Raw genomic sequence first — 19001 nt, forward strand, 5'->3', positions numbered from 1 at the left:
CAAAAAAAAAAAAAAAAAAAAAAAAAAAGTCAAAATACACCCTACTGTCATATGTATCTAAAAACAAAATTTTTTTGATTTTGTTAAAATTAAGAACCTCTGTTCACCAAAATAACCAAAGGGTAGGAGAGGGAGGAAGGGAAGGGGCAGGGGAAGGTCACAAACTAGAAGATATAAAAAATACATATAATCCACAAAAGACTTATATGCAGCATGTATAAAGGACTCCCACAAATCAGAATGGGAAAATCATAAGAGAAAAATGAGCAACAAAAATTTTACAGAAGCAGGACGCACAAGTGATACATAAGCACATTAAAAGATGCCCCTTCTCCTTGTATCGTGCCAATGAGCACTAAAACCAGAGTAGAATAACATCTCACCCACCACCAAGCGGGTAAACATTTTAAATGGTTAAGGCTGAAACTTTCATCCATTACTGGTTGAGTACAAATTCTTATAACCACTTCAAATAAGAATGTTACTAGCACATTTGCATATCTCCAGAAATCCACTATTAGGTACACACCTTAAAGAAACTCCCACATGTGCCCCAGGAAATTCGGTCACAGAAGCACTATGTAGTAACAGAAGACTGACAACAGTACGGACGCTATCAACTGCAGAATGGCACATAAAGTAATCATGATGACACCAGGAAAGCAAAACGGGCACTGAAGGTGAAGGAGGAGGACCTCCCACACCAATATGGACCCATCTCAAGACACAAGCAAACACAAAATCACACAAAATGTTAGAACCCCATTTTATATAAAATCCCCAGACCAGCACAACCAGATATTGCATTCATTAGAGAAACACAAGCAGTTAAGGACAAGAAAAACAAAAGAAACTGTGGTATATATATACAATGGAATATTATTCAGCCATAAAGAATGATAAAATTATGGCATTTGCAGGCAAATGGATGAAATTGGAGAATATCATGCTAAGTGAGATAAGCCAATCTAAAAAATCCAAAGGACGAATGATATCGCTGATAAGCGGATGATGACACATAATGGGGGGTGGGAGGGGTTAGCGTTAGGGTTAGAGTTAGGGTTAGGGAGGGGGGCAAGAATGAAGGAAGGAAGGACTGTATAGAGGGAAAAGAGGGGTGGGAGGGGTGGGGGGAAGGGAAAAAAAAACAGAATGAATCAAACATTACCCTATGTAAATTTATGATTACACAAATGGGATGCCTTTACGCCATGTACAAACAGAGAAATAACATGTATCCCATTTGTTTACAATAAAAAAATAAAAATAAAAATAAAGAAATGAAAAAAAAAGAAAAACAAAAGAATGAGTAACAAAGTATTTAGGGCAGTGGCTTTCTCTGGGGGCGGGGAGAAAAGGATGGCACTGGGTTTTGGGGGATATGATATCATACTTCTTAATTTGGTATATGAGTGTTCATTTCATTTTTGTTCTTCAAGCTTACATTTCCACGTGCTTTTATGGGTATGTTACATATACTAATAAAAAGAGGTGAATATGTTAACAGCCAACATAAATGTTAATGAGAGGAATGAAGCAAAGAACGGGATCGAATGCTATTAATTTGGGGGAGGGGGTGGGAAAGTGGGAGTGGAAGAGACACCTACTCTTGACAAGCTTGTTTATGCATGTCAGTCGCCTCTACGAAGGGCTGTGACAGGGGGATTAACCATGGACATATATTAAGGACCAAAAAAAATGTAAAAATAGAAATGCCGGTGTCATAGGTAGATCGGTCACACCATTTGTGCCAGACTAGCCTTATTTGCTTCTCACCAGAAGCTTACGAGGAAAGCGTTACTGACCCCCTCTGACAGGTAGGACACTGAGGCTAAGCACGCACAGGTGACAGAGCGGTGACGGAGTGGAGGAGGACATACAGAACCACAGCTCTGTTTTCAGCGCACTCCAAGTCCAGGCGAAGTTAAAATGAACTAGTGAGCAACAAAATCATGATCCCTTATCTGCAGGTTCCATTAGTTAACAATGAAATCGTGACCCCTCGGCTAGGTCCCTTATCTGCAAGTCTCTAACCTCAGCAACCGAACTTTCTTGAACTTTCTAACTTCTGAAATCTGGGCTGACCCGAGGGGCTATTTGCGACTGTCTCCCCGCAGGCAGGCGGGCGCACCCCGGGCTCTGGGATGCTGCTTCGGCCCCGCCGAGGGCGTGACACGACGTGGGAACACACAGGCGCCATTGCACGCTGCCAGAGCCCCCCGGCGCGGGGCCCTGGGGCGGGCTTTCCACAGGTGGGTCGGCCGGACGGGCTGCGGGCTCCGCGGCGTCCGCCCAGCGGCGACAGCAGGAGGACTTCCTCCACCTGTCACTGCGATTTAGCGCGGGCAGCGCGTCGCGGGGCCAGGTGCGGCCTCCCCGCGTCTGCGGCCCCTCTGGGCTGTTCCTCAGCCGGACCGAAGCCCCACGCCCCGCAGCCCCGCGCTCCGTCCCGGCAAGCCGGGGCTGACCCAGCTGCCTGACTCGCCCAGCCCCACCTTCCGTCCTCCCCTCTTCCTTCCCCGCGGGCCGCCCGCTCGCGCGCCCCGAATTACCCGCCACAGCACCCAAGGCAGCCCAGACTCTGCCCGCGACTCTGGCCGGAAGGCGGGCTCGGGAACGCCTACGAGGCGGGGCCAACGCGAACGCCGCGCTCTCATTGGTGGACTCCGGCAAACGCGCCCCGCCCGTTCGGTGACGCACTTCCGGATTCGCGCCCGCGCCGTTGCCATGGCTTTGGAGGTCTGTGGGTCGGTTCCGGAGTTACGCGGTTTCCCGCGCGGCTCTCTGTACTTACAGGAATCGGCTTCCGCTTATTGCCCGCCGGCACTGGAGAGGCATGCCCGACCGAAAGCCGGGAAGAGCCCTCTTGCTGCCTGTGCTTCCCCTCAAGGGCCGCGATTCCGCAGCTGAACGTAGGGTGGGTCCCAGACCTCGGTTTCCGCGTCTGGGAACTAACTGTGGCCTCGAGGTCAAGCTTGAGGACTCTATTGTCGTACAGCCTGAATGAATCCTGGTCCTTGAACTCAAAATCTCTGAGCTCCAGGGCAGACTACTCAAGCCCAGGGCTGATTAGGGTGTTATGAACCCTAACTCTGCCGCTTACCGTTTGCCCAGTCACTGAGCGACTCTGAACCTCAGTTTCTTCTTCTGTCGAATGGAATAACAGTCCCTATTGAAGAGTGCCCCTGAGATTTAAGAGTGAGTTACAGCGTGGCAAGTGGTCAGCGCAGCACTTGGAAAGGGTTGTCTGGAAGTGCTGATTAAGCATCAGCGATTACCTAATCCAGGGGTTGTTGCAATAAGTAAACAAGATTATTAACGGAAGAGAATGAACTCCTTTGAGTTTCCAAGGCATCGGTTTCACAAATGTATTCCAGACCCTAGTCTGAGAACTGGGAATGCAGCCTAGCGGGGGATCCAGATGACTAATCACGGATTAGTACTAAGTGCAGGAGCTATCTCATTGAGGACGGCTCAACAAGTCTTACTTTGCACTTAACACCCCAGTAGTGAGAAAGAACTGGAGTTCATGATGCAGGCGGCTCCGGCAAGGTGACAGTCCTGCCTCCCTGTGACTCAGAAAACAGCACATCCTCTTGTGGGCCCTGTGAATATGTGGAGGACCTTTGACATGCCAGGCTTGAGATTGTCCACCTGCTCCTGGACATCTCTTTTTTGTTTGTTTGTTTGTTTGTACCACGGATTGAACCCAGGGGCACTTAACCACCCAGCCACATCCCTTTTGTTATTTTTTATTTTGAGACAGGGTTTCACTAAGTTGCTCAAAGCCACTAAATTGCTGAGGCTGGCCTCAAACTTGCAATCCTCCTGTGTCAGCCTCCCAAGCTGCTGGGATTACAGGTGTGCACTACCCCACCTGGCTCCTAGACAACTCTAGATAATTCAAATGTTCTTCTGGAAGTTGGCCCTAAAATATATAAGAAACACGTGCATATAAATTTGCTGTACATTAGGGAAGTGGCCGAGATTCTGGCCATAGAGGAAGGTCAGGGTCATATAATATGCAAAGAGTGTTCTTCTTTCACCTGAGACCATAGAAACTATCCTCTCAGAGAGGAAATAATGAAATCAAGTTTTGCTTTAGAGAAAGAACTTGGTATATCTATTCTTTTCAAACATGCTTGGGCCAGGCACAGTGGTACACGCCTGTAATCCCAGTGGGTCAGGAGGCTGAGGCAGGAGGATCATGAGTTCAAAGCCAGCCTCTGCGAAAGTGAGGCCCTAAGCAACTTAGTGAGACCCTGTCTCTAAATAAAATATGAAATCTGGCTGGGGATGTGACTCAGTGGTTGAGTGCCCCTGAGTTCAATCTCCAGTCCCCCCCCCCCCAAAAAAAAAAAAAAAAAAAACAACACTTGGAACATGCACAGAAATGGACTGTGTGCTGGGCCACAGAAGAAGCTTCAGTAAATTCCAAAGAATCTATAGATAACACTCATGAACCACAACACAGTCAAGTTAAAAATCAACAACAAAAAGAGATCCAAAAAGAAACCCACACCACACATAGAACACACCTTAAATTAGCAACTGCAGTTGCTTCCGAAGAAGGGGCCAGGAAGTCAGGATGACATTTTTTTTATGCACATCTATAACTTATGAAAAATAAGGCTAAAACCTGTCAATATACATTTGAGTTCTCCTTCTTAAACCAGGTGATAAGTGCAGGCATGTGTACATGTGTTCAGTTTATTTTATACTTTTCTGAAAGTTGAAAGGTCTCGCCAAACATTTTTAAAATAAAAAGAATAATCTTGCAGCTGAAAAATACAGATGAAAAAGAAAACCAATATGGAAATTTCAAAATATTCAGAAATGAAGGACAAGGAAAGTCTGGCTTAACAACCTTATAGGATCCAACTAAAACGATAATGAAAGGGGAATTCAGAGCCTTAATGTACTCAGTACAAAACACAAATGTAAAGAGTCAGGAAAATAACAACTAAATAAACCCAGGGAAAGCAGAAGAAAGGAAATAATAACAAAGCAGAAATAAGTTAAAAAAAACCCTGAAGTTGATTATAGAAACTGAAAACTTGTATTGTTAGAGACTAATAAAATTAATAAAAACCTCTTGTAAGAGTGATCAAGAAAATAACACCAACAATAGTATAGAGGACAAAGAGAACATTCCAGACAGAGTAAAAATTTTAGAAAACATCAGCGTATACTACGAGCAACTTTACGCCAGTACATTTGACAAATTAGACTGAAGAGGTCATTTTTGACAAAAATACCAACTATAAACCTTGAAGAAAAGTAGACTTAAGAATCTTCCATGAAATTGAAATGATAGTCTAGGACCTACTCCAACTCTCAAAAGGCCCAGGCCAGGTTTCACACCAGCGATCCACAAAGAAAAGACAAGACTTCACCACGCAGATGCAGACTCTGCTGGAATGGCAAGAGAAGCTCTCTGGCCCTTTCTGTGAGGATCGTCTAATCCTGATACAAAAAGAGAACAGCAAAATGAGGGGGAAAGGCAGGCCCATTTATACGATAAACACATATGCAAAAATTGAGCCCACTAGTGTATCGAAAGGGCATCCCAGGCTGGGGATGTAGCTCAGTTGGTCAAGTGCCTGCCTCACATGCACAAGGCCCTGGGTTCAATCCCCAGCACCACAAATTTTTTTTTAAAAAGTATCTCTTCCAGAAGAGGAGATTCAAATGGCTAAAATATGTATATATGTGAAAGGATTCTAAGCCTTCCTATTAGTTAGAGATAAAAACAAGGGGGAAAAAAAAAAAGATACCAACGTTTCCCTGGCAAGAGTGGCTATATGTCACTAACAGTGACGTGGGACCAATATTCTCGTATGTACCTGGTGGGGCCGTAAGTGTTGTTGGAACTGCTCTGAATTGCAATTCATGGTTATTGAAAATGAAAAAGCTCATCAAGCAATTCCGTTTCTAGGACTCTAATGGGAGAGAAATCCCTCATGCATCCGGGTTTGCTGCAATGGTGTCAGCAGTAGGAGGGTGGGGGATGGGGCCTCCTACATCCCGTTAATAAGGAAATGAAAAAGCAAAATGTCCACACACAACGGAGTGAATCAACTCACAAATATCTACCCAAGCGAATCTTGAAAGCATAGAGAAATGATAAAGCAATGTTACGGTTTATGCAAATTGGGCAAAATGCAAAATAGTAATATTGCATATTTTCAGTTGATAAATACACACGTATAAAATTATTTTCAAGGATTGAAAAGACTGTTATAGAATTCTAACTAAAAGGCACTTAGGGGAATTGCAATAGGAATAGAGAATAAAACAACTTGCATCTTATCTATAAATTCTACTTTTAAATTAAAGCAATAAAACTATTCGGTGTTGGCGTAATTTTTCAAAAAGTGCCTTTAGGAAGAGGATGTAAGCAGACATGCTGAAATGTCAGCCGTGACTGGCGCTGGCGTAGAAAATGCAGGACTCAGTTTTTTCTGTTTTGTTTTTTTTCTTCACTTCTTCTGCGCTGTCATTTGTTGTGAATTTCTAATAGGAAGACTGAAAACATGAATAAAGTTTTATTTTTTAAGCACCCAGCAATAGAGAAGAAAATGGAACGGGAAGGACTGGAGAGCAGCCCCTGCAACGGCCAGGGCCAGAGCCTCCGCCACCGTCCTGCTCAGCGACATAGTGCACCTCATCTTTGCATTCAGGGCATTTTAAACTTGATCCAGCGGAAGTGACGGATTCAAATTGAAGACGAGAAGGGAAAAAAACGATCCACCGTCCTCATGGCCACGTTTTTCAAAACACACCATTTTAGCACATTCGAAGATCTGAAAAGTTCTAAAACTGGGCAGGCCCAGGAACCAGAACAGGGCCAAAGAACCCCAAGGTGGCAAGGTGGTCAGACCCATGGTGGACAGAAGATGAAAATCAGGTCCAGAGACGGCCCAGGGTTTAGGACTGGGTGATGGGCTGGTCTGAATCTGCTAGGCTCCTGCCGGTTGCCAGAGCTCACTCAGTTGCTAGACTCAGTGGTTTGCTTCCAGAATGTTCTTCCAAGCTAGGTACCAAGCCAGGTTGCAGTTTGCTACAGAAGGACTCCGGCACAATGACTCCCTCAGATTTAAACCTAACGGAACATCTCAGAAGGATGGCGACAGGGACCAAAGGTCAACTGTTAGCAAGGTCCTAAGTCGAAAGTCAGTGAAGACCCCCGAGCCCAGAGCTGAGCTCGCTGCGAGAGGCAGCCTACACTGTCCATCTTTCTGTGGGCAGTTTAGCCGTGATCATCAAGAGCCTGGATGCACCTGTGTTCTTCCACCCCATAATTCCACTTCTGGGAATTTGTCTGAGTAACCGGACATGCCCTGGGAGATTAGTGTATGAGGAAGCGCATCACTGCCTTAGCTATATCAGGCAAAAACGGAAGTCACGCTGCGTCCCCGCAGGAGAACATCTGTGAAGGAGGGGGGGTCAGGGTGAGTAAGTCTGTGGAACACCAGGTGGGCTAAAAGTTGTGTTTCCCAAGAACACTGGATGTGAGAGAAAAGCAACACGATGGCGAGCATTTAAAGAGAGAAAGAAAATTAGAAAATACAGGCCAATTAACTGAGAGTAACTTAGGTCAAAATATTTTATTATCTTTTTATATTTTCTAACTTTTCTCCAAGAACACATCTTATTTTATTATCAAAAGAAATATGATTTTTTAAAAAATAACTGAGTCAGTGATCGTAAAGATTTTAATTTCAAGAAATTGATGCTGTATATGTACATATACATATAAACACAGGTAGGGAGGGAGGTAGATGAATACAAATAGATACAGACATATTTGGGATAATGTTACAGCCATATTTTCCTAGCATCCTGTTTGTGGCATCATATATAAGCAAATTTTCCATAAAATTCTTATAAGCACCAAAATGCTTATAAGCACCAACATTTTAGAAAGCTTTTTCAAAATTGTGTTAATAATTCTAAAATGTGTAGTCAATACACAACATCTTTTCATGATGAGAACAAACACCTAGGGTATTTTGCTTTTACAGGGTGGGCTAGTCAACTTTCCATTACTATAACAAATACCTGAGAAAATCGACTTATGAAGATAAAAGGTTTGCTTTGTCTCACAGTTTTGAAGTCTGTGACTGGACGGACTTACTGCTTTTATGCCTCTGCTGGTGGAGGTAGGGGTGCAGCCCATCCTGGTGAGAGAGAGCACATGGCTGTTCACCTCTTTCACAGGCAGCAAAAGAAAAAGAGGAAGAAACGGGCCTGCTTATCATCTCCAGGGTCATGATCGCAGTGACCAGAAGATCTTCCAGGAGGGCCACCTCTTAAAGTTCCCACCATCCCCCCAGTAGCACCACTCTGAGGGACAAGTCTTTAATGCTTGGGTCTTTGAGGGACATTCCAGATCCAAACTGTAGCACAGGGCACTGGGAATACCCAATTACCTGACTTTTTAATTCTGGGGTCAGCTCCTGGTAATCTTTCCACCTCCTTCCTTCTGTCGGGCTAGCAGCAGCCCTGATTTCTCCTCATGATCGCCAACTTTTTGTTATTATTATTAAGTGGGGTCTCACTATGTTGCCCAGGCCAGCCCTCAACTTCTGGGCTCCAGTGATATTCCTGCCTCCTGCCTCAGCCTCTGAAGCGACTGGACTGCAGGGTGCAGCCTGCTTTTGATGCCGCATGGACCAAACAAATCCATGGCAGGTCTCTTTGGGAAAGTGGCCAAAAATAAATAAAGAAAGAAAGCTAAATACCAGGCAAGTGCACACATTGTAGTAGGGAGAACTCATTAAGCCTGCTTTGGCCTCTCAGACCTCGACTTTAGCTAAAAGGATAGTGAAGTCACCAGAGAAGAAATCTGCAGATAAGACACAAGGTATCAGTGATTTCCTAACCGACCTAAAGAGAGCGGACGGAAGGCTGCATTGGGGCAAGCTCACCAAGACCCCGAGTCTGGCCTTGCCGAGCTCTTGGACTGGTGTCCATCATCACCAGACGGGTTTTCTGCTTCTGATTTCCACATATCACACACACACATATATATGTCACACACCACTCATAATAGTAGAGGTGTGATCTCTTACAAAATCATTGAAATTATAAAACAATTAAAAATATTTATTACGCATACCATTTATCATAACAAAAGTAGAAATACAATCATGTTTTTAAATCTCATTTAATTAAAACTCACTTGAAAAGAGACCAAGAAACCACAGTTGAAAAGAAAGTATCTACTTGACACACCAAACTTTTCATTTTCATTCAGTTTTTGTATTCATCACAATAAATATTTATCAAGAGCCTAGTAACCACAGCCGTGTGGTTAGATGCAAAGAAGAACTTAATTACGATACGTGGGAATGAACACAGGGCCTCCCACATGCTAGGCGGATGCTCTACCACTGAGCAACATCCACAGCCCCGTGAGAATGAATTTTAATAGTTCCTGTGGTTCAAGTCCCTTTCAGCTGATAAGGAAAAATGAGATAAATGCACATTAGTAAGTGTGATCAAGAAGGAAACTGCTAAGTGCTGGTAGAGTTTATTAGTTAAGCTATTTTAGGTACAAGAAATTGACTTCAGATAGTTTAGCCAGAAGAGTTTCTTGGGTATCTATTAGTCAGGATAGGCTAGGTAATGCTGCCCTAACAAACATCCCCTAAATCATTATAACTAAGTCATGGTACACATCCCAAGTGGGTCAGCTTACCATTACTGTAGCAAATACCTGAGATAAGCAACCTATAAAGTTGATTTTTGGATGTTCACCTATGATTGCTGGACCCCATTGCTTTTGGGCCTATGGTGAGGCAGCACATCATGGCAGAAGCCTACAGTGAAGCAAACCATGAAAGTGATGTCCAGACTGCAAAAGAGAGGAAGAGGAAGAGAGTGGGGTCCCACCGCTGCCCTCAAGGGCACACCCCTAATGACCTAATGACCCCCCCATGAGGCTCACAGCTGAAAGTTCCCCTCACCTCCTGAGAGCACCCAGCTGGAGACAGGCCTGTAACACACAGACCTTTGGGGAATATTCCAGATCCAAACTACAGCGAGGAGGCTCTGATTCGGACTCACGGAGGTCCCACCGCCTTGCAGTCATGCCACCGCAGACACACAGTCTGCGGCCACAGCAGGGGCCAGGAAAACGGCAGGTTTGCACGGGTGTTTTTTACCGCCGCAGCCTGAAAGTTACATGTGTTGTTTTTTTACGCCAACATGGTTGGTGAGAACTGGTCACATGGTCTACACTGACCACCAGGGTCTGGGAAATGCACAGGAACGACCTGGGTGCTTGGTGAGCAGCCCTTATCCATTCCAGAGCGCCTCAGGGACTCGCAGGACAAGACCACGGATCGCAGAAGCCTGGGGGACCTGCCAGCAGCAGCAGAGGGAGGTCTGCGCAGACCAGTCATCCATTCCAGTCCTCTGTTCCATCTTCTTAGGATTTGCTTGGGGGGAGAGAGAGAAAGCAGCCGATTGGTCCAGTCAGGCTTCAGGTCCCACCCCAAGGCAAGTAAATGGACAGCTTGATTGACAGTTCCACTAAAAAAATTTTTTTAAAAAGGAGATGTTCACCCAAACAAAATCGGTGAGCTTTTACAATAAGAAAGGCAATGTAGTACGTGGTGGGTAATAACACCCACGATCCCCAGAAGGGTCACAATCGCCAGGATTCAGAGTGGACGTGCCCCAGACCGTTTTATAGGAGTGGCCTTCAAGGTGAGTCTCTGTTTGTTGAGGAGGAAAGCTGATCGCGGCTGAGGACAGTATAAACCAAGCGCGGCTGCAGGAGAGTGGCCCTCATCCACAAGGGAGACAGGCTCTTGAACTTGACCAGAGGAAGTGACCTGCAGTTAGTTATTTTTTCACCCCGACTCACCAGCTCAAGGGAACACAGGGGGTGGTCCCTGATAAGGACGGCTCAAATTACATCCTGAATTTGGAGCCTCGGATCCCTGTACTGGCGGAGACTCTCGGTTCTTCACGAGGCCTCTCCGTGTGGCTAGCTTGAGTTCCTCACAGCGCGGTCAACGCAGGGCGTGCCGGTGGCCGAGGGTCCCTGAGAATATAAAATCGGATCCTAGCAGGCTTCGGTCCAGACTGGAACAGCAACGTGTACTTTGCTTCCTACGAGTCTCAGTCGTTCAGAGGATCAGGACAGGTTCCCAGTGCGAGGACGCCGCCAGGAGCGGGAGTCCCGGCTGGCAGCTCTCCTGGGGCCATCTGTGCAGGCCAGCTACTGTGAAGGAGGTGGCTGTGCTTGGCTCCCAGGCACCTGCCTGGCCCCAGCGTGAGTGAGGGTGAGGAGGTGGATTTACTGGTGTTGAACTTGTGAAGCCACATGAACCCGATGGGACTAGGCAAGTAGGGGAGAAGGTCTTGCTCCTCGGGGGCCGTTCCCCAGATTTCCCTCTGATGTCTTCTTGGCCGGAATTGAATCCTGTCAACAGCCCTTGCTGCAAGGCAATCTGGTAAAGTGTGAGGGTGAATTTCAGGTATCGAGTCGACTAGACTAAGGAGTAGCTGGAAGCCTGGTAAAGCATTAACTTTTTTTTTTTTTTTTTGCAGTGCCGGGGATCGAACCCAGGGCCTTGTGCTTGCAAGGCAAGTTCTCTACCAACTGAGCTATCTCCCCAGCCCAAAGCATTGTCTTTATAGTGCATCTGTGGACCTGTTTCTGGAGGAGAGAGGTGAGGAGTCTGAGCGGGCTTCCGGGGAGGATCTGCTCTTAGTGTGGGTCAGAAGAGAACAAAACCAGAAAAGACTCTCCTGGAGGTGGGGTACACTCCTCCTTCTGACCTAAAAATCAAAACTCCTGGCTCTCTCCAGCCACAGAACTTATACCAGCAGCCCCTGGTTTCTCAAGTCTTTGTTCTTGGATTGTGAATTATACCTTCAGAGTCCTTGGTTCATACTTGGACTGAGTCATGCTACCAGCCTCCTGGGGTCTCCAGCCTGTGGAGATCTCCCGGGGTCTTCTCGGCCTCCATGATCATGTGAGCCAGTTCCCCCAATCAATCCCCTCGCCTGTATCTCCATGCATCCATACATACCCTATTGGCTCTGTCTCTCTGGAGATTCCTAACAGAGTGAGAATCTGTTAAAGGGATTGAGATCACTCTCGCTGTCTTCAGTCCACCATGACTCACTCTCTAGATACCCAGGCACCTCTGCAGCCTGAATCAAGTGCAAGGGAAGGAGAGAAACAATGAGTGTGATCAAGGGGGAAACCACTAAGTGCTGATAGAGTTCACTGGTTAGCTGTTTTAAGTATAAGAAACTGACTACGGATAATTTTAGCCAAAAGAGTTTATTGCAATGTATTGGGTATTAGTCAGAATAGGCTAGGTAATGCTGCTCTAACAAACATCCCCCAAGTCATTATGTCGAAGTCATGGTGCCCGTGTAAGATACATACAGAGGCTGCCATAAACAATGGAAAGCAGGGAAACCAGATGGGAGGACTTCACTCGAGTGCAGGTAAGAGATGGTGAGGGACCAGGCCAGGACAAGGCAGCAGGGTGGGGAAACAAGGCCAGCGTGAAAATGAATACAGAAGAAGAAGAGTGGACAGGTCATGACAGACCATGACTGCCTTCCATGAGCGAGAATGGGGAAGAGAAAGGGAAGGAAGTCAGAGATGACAACATGGTCGCTAGCTTGCTCAACGGGATGGTGACACCACACTGAAGCCGAGTACAAGGAAAGCAAGGCTGGGATGAGACAGTGGCTCTGGTCTGAGGCATTTTTGAGGTTGGGGGGCTGGAGAGATATCAAGGGAAAACACCCATGAGGCGCAGATCAGGGAACACTAGACTGCGGAAAGAAAGCACAGAACTGGAGCTAGAGATTGGGAACCAGCACAGGCTGCGATAAAGACCACACCCCTGCACGAGCAGGGTCTGGGAGAGGGTACCTCCAAGCACGCAGAGGTTCCTTCTGGGAAGAGGAGCTGGGACGGGTGGAGGGGGCGGGGGTGGCACATTCTCTGACTCCATCTCCTTGTGCATCACTGTAGTTCTGATAGCGGCTGTGTATCCAGGGAGGGAAATGTACGTCTACAAATGAGCAGAACAAGAGGGAGAATGCTAGAGGAAAAAGACAGGATGTGGCGGATCTAGAAGTGGAGGAAAAGTCCATCAGAGAGGTCAGGAGTGACCAGGGGAGTCCATGCCTCACGGTGTGAATTAGCAGAAGAGACTATTTCTTGAAAAATGAATGGGTATTGAGGGAAGGAGTTCAGATGAGAATCTGAGAACGAATCTGGTGAGGCCATCATCACTGACTACAGAAAGCACAGCTGGAGTTGAGTGGTCCAGGAGGAGAGCAGACAGGAAGGCACACATCACATCAGTGTGGGAGGTGAACTGTGGTCACATCAGACAGAAGTGGGATGACATAAAGGAAGAGAGACACAGGCACAGAGAATTTGGGGACAGAGAAATGATATTCCAGGAGACCCATCAGATCCTCTAAATATAGCATGACACTATTTGTCTTAGTCTGTTTTCTGTTGCTATAACAAAATACCTGAGACTGAGGACTTTCTAAAGAAAAGAGGTTGGTTTCAATTTTGGAGGCTGCAAGTCCAAGACTGAGCAGCTCCATCTGTTCAGCCTCTGGTGAGGGCCCTCTTGGTTGCATCAAAATATGGCAGGTGGCATCACGGCAGAAGGGTGTGCGAGAAGGAGAAGCTAGAGGGACTCAGGGGTCAGGGTCTTGTTTTGGTTTTTGGCGTAGGCAAAGGCTCTACCACTGAGCTACCCTCCCAGGCCCTCGCTCTTTTATAACCTGCTCTAGTGGAAATCAACCAGGGCCCCACAGATCTCTATCAGTGTCCACCAGCTCCACCTCCTCAAGGTCCCCCACTCCAGCATCGCCACCCGGAGGACTAAGCTCCAGCACGGCCCCGCGTCCACCTGTGCAAGGAGCACCTGGCTGTTCCTGGAACACCCTGCGTCACAGGGGACCGGCAGTCACTGTGGTGAAAATATGCTGTGCAGGTGTCTTTCCCATGAAGTGCTTTCTAGCCACAGAATTAACCAGAAACCAGAGAAAGAAGCAGAGCTCATCCGCCCCTTCCCCAGCCGCACAGGAGACAGGGCCTCCGACACAAAGGAACAAGGCAGAAACGCTGAGGGAGCAAGGCTGCACGCCAGCCGTGGCTTCCCTGTGGGCCTAGAGCAGCCGTGGAGCTTCCAGGCCGCCCGGCCGAGCCAACAGGCCGGGAGGTGAAACTGGGCGGAACCGCCGCGGAGGAGCTCAGCCACTCAGGGTGTCTGTCTCTGTCTCCTTCCTTCCTCTTCCTTTCTTCTTCTGAAGCAGGGGTCCTGGTGCCCGGGGCCTCCAGCCTGCTAGGCAAGTGCCCTGCCACTGAGCCGCGTCCCCAGCCCCACTCTCTCTTGGGCCATGCTTTCTCCCTCTTTTCCACGAAGAAGCTGCACAGCTTCCCAGGAATCCCAGCAGCACACAGCGACCAAGAAGTGTCAGCCATCCTCAAGTCCTTGGCAGCCAGCTCCGTGCTGCCTTGAACCTGAATTGGAGAGAGGGGCTGGGGCAGGGCACTCAGTGACCCACGCACCTGGGCCTCGGGAGTCCAAGATTTCCCTCCTGGTGCTGCCACTTCCTTCTAGCTGTTTCTGAGTGTACATTTCTGTAATAACGTGCTCAACAGAATACTTTTGCCCTCCATAATAAAAACATTTCAGATCATTTTAAACAAGTGTTCTAAGGAAGTTCCAGGGTTGGGGCAGAATTCAGTGTCACAAGGATCTCTGCTTGATGCCTTCAATATGTTCGCTTTTACCTTTAGTTCTGCCCTCGTGGTCACAAAATGGATGCTGCAGCTCCAAGCTTTTCCTTCCTCCATAACAATGTTCAACGAAAATTTTCCCCAGAAGCCTCTGACAATCTCATTCGAGTCCCATTGGCTGGAGACTGGATCACATGCTAGTGCCCCCGCTCCAAGGGAGGCTGGGAAGGTGAGCACCCTGCATTTTTAGCCTCTAGACTGGAAAAGAGAGAGAGGGAATGACCACTTTGTGGGATCGAAACGTCCCTGCAAGTCACAGTCACAGAAATAAAGAGCAATAGCAGAAACGAACATGAATTGTGCTGTCAACACTGGTCCGCTCGCTGGGCTCACCCCTACGACATCACAGGAGCAGCGTGATTGTTCTACCAATCGAACGGCAAGGAAACTGACATTCAGACAGGGTTCCGAAACTCGTCCTTGTCCCGCAGTTAGAAAGCCCAGTCTTGGGTTTTTGGAGACCAAGATCAATGAGTCGTCCTTGACCTCAAAAGACTAATAGTTCAGAAGAAGGTTGGGCGAGGAAAGAAGGCCCCAAATGTGGTGAGGTCAGCGCTAATCCACAAGAAAAAGGGTGTTGGCAGAAATCATCTGGCCTCAGCATCCCTGGCCCCCTCCCCTCGCCAAGCCCGGCCAAAGTCGTGTTTCTAGTGAAGCCTCCCAGCAGGAAGGGACAGGGGGAAAAGAAAACCTCGCAGGGTCTGGCGTGGGGGAGCAGTCCCCAAACTGCAAAGAATACCAGCGGTGGCGTCCTTGGCAGATCAGTGGCCAGAGGGACCCCCGAGGGCCTCACTGAATACGACACCCCGTCCCCCCTGCTTCACCCCAGTGGCCCCGGTGCGTCCAGCCAGACACTGAGAGTGATTTATTATACCCTGAGGCTCCAGGCTTGGCATCAGACTTAATTTTATCTGGAATAACAAATTCCTATGGCATTTCGTGCATTTAGAGAGAAACCCAGACCAACTACGGAGCTTCAAGTGCAGGTTGGTGTAAATGCGGAAAAGAGGATGACTGCAGCTGTCCCAAGGAGGAGTCCCGGGAGATCCCACAGGTGAGGCGCCCTCCGAGCAGGGCACTGAAGGATGCATAGGAGTTCGCCAGGGGTGTGGGGAGGGAGAAAGGGCTGTAGGGAAGACAGGGCTCCTCCTCAGAGCAGTGAGTCTGCAGAGCAGGCGGGAGGGCGCAGAGGTCGGGACGAGGCAGGTGAGGAAGGCAGGTTTACCTTGGCCAGGAAGACCACCTTTTAAAACAGGAAGGGCTGAAGCTGTAAGTCGGGGGCAGAACACTGGCCTGGCACGTGGGAGCCCTGGGTTCCATCCCCAGCACCCCAACCCCAGTAACAAAGCCGAGGCAGACCTGGACCCAGCGCGAGCCTTCCAAGCAGCAGACCCGGCCTCGTTCACGTCCCTGTTCAGAAGTCGAAATCACCCGCCCTTCCAATGGTATGGCAGATCTGGGGATTGATTCTGTCAAAGCAATAAATTAAGCACGTGTCCCCTGAGAGAAGGCTGGTGGGAAAGTGACCCTCTGTCCCTGTCGGGAAGCCTCTGCCCGCCCAGGGAGTAGAGTGGAAACCCAGGTCTGACCCGGCCGGTCCCCGCTGGTGGCTCCCAGGACGTCGGTGGCCTCTGCACTCCGCCCAGGCCGACGTGAGCAGGGAGCTCCTCTCCCAGGAACGCAGGCAGCCTTTTCCCTCTAAGGTCCCCTGCAAATGACAGGAAGGAGCCAGGCCTGGGGCCCAGCTCCCCACAGGACCTCCCACCATCCCTGGGCCTGGAGCGTGTCCTCCGCCCAGCTTAGTCCATCCAAGGAGCCGAGCCGAGCCGGAGGCCCAGCGCGGTGTTTGTCAGAGTAAGGGCCGTGGCCCCCCCACAGCGCATGAAGTCCACCCACTGGACCCCAACTGGAGACTCGAGGAGCTGGCGCGGCGCAGGCACCGGTAAGACTGGAGGGTGAACCGGCTCGCTGTCCCGTCTGGTCATCCACGCGTCTATTTCTGTCAGTTACCCAACACCTTTCTGATGTTTTCCCACCAACATCTGAGCCTGAACGTGTGTGGACACACCAATCGTCCAGTGAGGACCTATGTTCCCGACATCTAGATTCTGCTATTCGGAGGCATTTTTTTTAGATTAAAGTAGGATTTATAGGCAGATTTATCCTTTTTAATGTACCATTCTATGGGTTTTGAGGGAAAAAATTGAGTAGTTGCCACTATAAGACTCAGTCCAGAAAGTTCTCCCATGCCCTGCGCTGCTGACCCTTCTCCCCACCCCTGACCCCTCGGCTGCTGGTCTATTTTCTGTCCCTATACTTTGTCATATAAATAGAACCAGATGGTATGTGGCACGTGAGGCTGGCTTCTTTGGTGATGCATAATGCAAGAAGCATTTGAGGTCCGTGCGCGCATGGTGTCTCGCACCACAAGATCCTAGCAACACTGAGTCTCTCGCTCTGGTGTGTGCCGGTTGTTTCTTTGTCCCCTTGCTAGCTAAGGGACATCGGAATTGTTTCCATTTCTTGGCAATCATGGATAAAGTCGCCATGCACGTTTGCAGACAGGGTTTTTGTATGGACATAAGTTTTCATTCCTCTCGGGTAAATACCTAGGGGTAGGAAAGTGGCTCCTATTTTACAACACAAGAAACTTTTCCAAACGACCTTCTCATTTCGCATCCCCATCAGCGATGTGTGAGAATTCCGCGCGCTCCTATTTTAAAATTTCCCAGCCATCCTAATATTCGTGCGATGATATCTTATTGTGTTTTTAATTTCCTTAGTGGGTCATGATATTGAGCATCTCCTCGTGTGTGTATTTGCTGTGTGTCGATGTTTAGATGTCTGTACTTACAAGTTTCACCCACTTTGAAAAGTGAGTTTTTTGTTTTCTGTTCACTGAGTTTTAAGGGATTTTTAAAATTTGTTTGTTTGTTTTGGTACCCAGGATGGAGCCCAGGGGCACTTAACCACTGAGCCCTTTTTGGTTTTTATTTGGAGACAAAGTCTCACTAAGTTACTTAGTGCCTCACTTTTGCCGAGGCTGGCTTTGAGCTCGCCATCCTCCCGCCTCAGCCTCCTGAGTCGCTGGGATTACAGCTGTGCACCCCTCAGCCCTGCCGAATGGTCCCTCTATAAAACCCAGACCAATTCAGTATCTTTCCTTGCATGTGATGGTCACGCTCTCCCAAGGCCACCTGCTAAATACAGTTAATGGCATTCAGTGACGGCCACGTCCCGAGGAACTCACTGTGTGAACATCCCAGCATGTTTGCACACAAACCTAGATGTTGCAGGTCACTCCAGGTGGCCTCTTGATGCCACCAAGAGATGCCGCTATTGGAGGTTCGGTCTTTCTGGCTGGAGGTCAGTGTCCTCTACCCCTGAGACTGCTGCTTCTTTCGAGAGGATGTTTTAAACTCTCCACTGTGGCCTCGTGGTCTAGACACACAAGCTTCTTGTTGGCAGATTCGGTAGGGTCAGAGAAATAAAGATGGATATTCTGTGTACCAAGAATTGAACTAGGGGCCCTTAATCACTGAGCCACATCCCCGGCCCTTTTTGTTTATTGATGGATTGATTGATTGATTTTAGAGATAGACTCTCACTAAGTTGCTGAGGCTGGCCTTGAACTTGCAATCCTCCTGCCTCAGCCTCCAGAATGGCAGGGATCACAGGCGTGGGCCACCACACCCGGCTCTTCTACTGAGATCTTTGAAAGTCGTTTACGTATTCTGGAACAATTCCCTTACTAGACATGTGGTTTGCAGGTATCTCTTCACCACCTGTGGCTTACTTTTTATCTCCTTAATAGTGTCATTTGAAGATCCAGAAGAGTTTAATTTTGGTAAAGTCCCATTTATCATTTTTTTTTCTTTTATGGATCATGCTCTTGGTGGCATATCCAAATTAGCACTTTTAAACACTTTGATTGATATGTAATTCATAAACCATATAAGTCACCCTTTAAAATTGTACAGCAGAATGGCCTTAGTGTGTTCACATTGCCACCACCAATTTTAGAACATCTTCATAGCCCAAGAAGAAGCCGGGACCTCTGGGCCTTGGTCTCCTACTCTCCCAGGCCCAGGCAACCACAAACTTACTCACTGTTCCTATAGATTTGCCGGTTCTGGACATTTGACAAAAATAAAATCATACAACTTGTGACCCTTTTCCCTGCTTCATT

The 19001-nt window shown here is 48.0% G+C and overlaps 1 protein-coding gene and 1 long non-coding RNA gene across 3 annotated transcripts in view; one reads left to right on the top strand and one right to left on the bottom strand.

The window, feature by feature from the left end:
- Positions 1-2757, bottom strand: part of LOC306649937 (non-structural maintenance of chromosomes element 1 homolog) — a 29587-nt gene extending 26830 nt beyond the window's left edge. For both annotated transcript variants that reach the window (XM_079121449.1, XM_079121448.1), the window contains exon 1: positions 2553-2757. In XM_079121449.1, the coding sequence (XP_078977575.1) occupies positions 2553-2729 (177 nt within the window). In that variant the 5' untranslated portion in view covers positions 2730-2757. The remainder of the gene's footprint in view (positions 1-2552) is intronic.
- Positions 2758-11735: 8978 nt separating this feature from the next.
- LOC306649752 lies at positions 11736-16775 on the top strand. Its single transcript, XR_013760704.1, has 3 exons — positions 11736-11775; positions 15766-15866; positions 16360-16775. It is a non-coding gene; the product is annotated as an uncharacterized lncRNA (long non-coding RNA).
- The last annotated feature ends 2226 nt before the right edge of the window (positions 16776-19001 follow it).

This window comes from Sciurus vulgaris, assembly GCF_902686455.1.
Source record: "Sciurus vulgaris genome assembly, chromosome: 18".
NCBI classification, from domain to species: domain Eukaryota; kingdom Metazoa; phylum Chordata; class Mammalia; order Rodentia; family Sciuridae; genus Sciurus; species Sciurus vulgaris.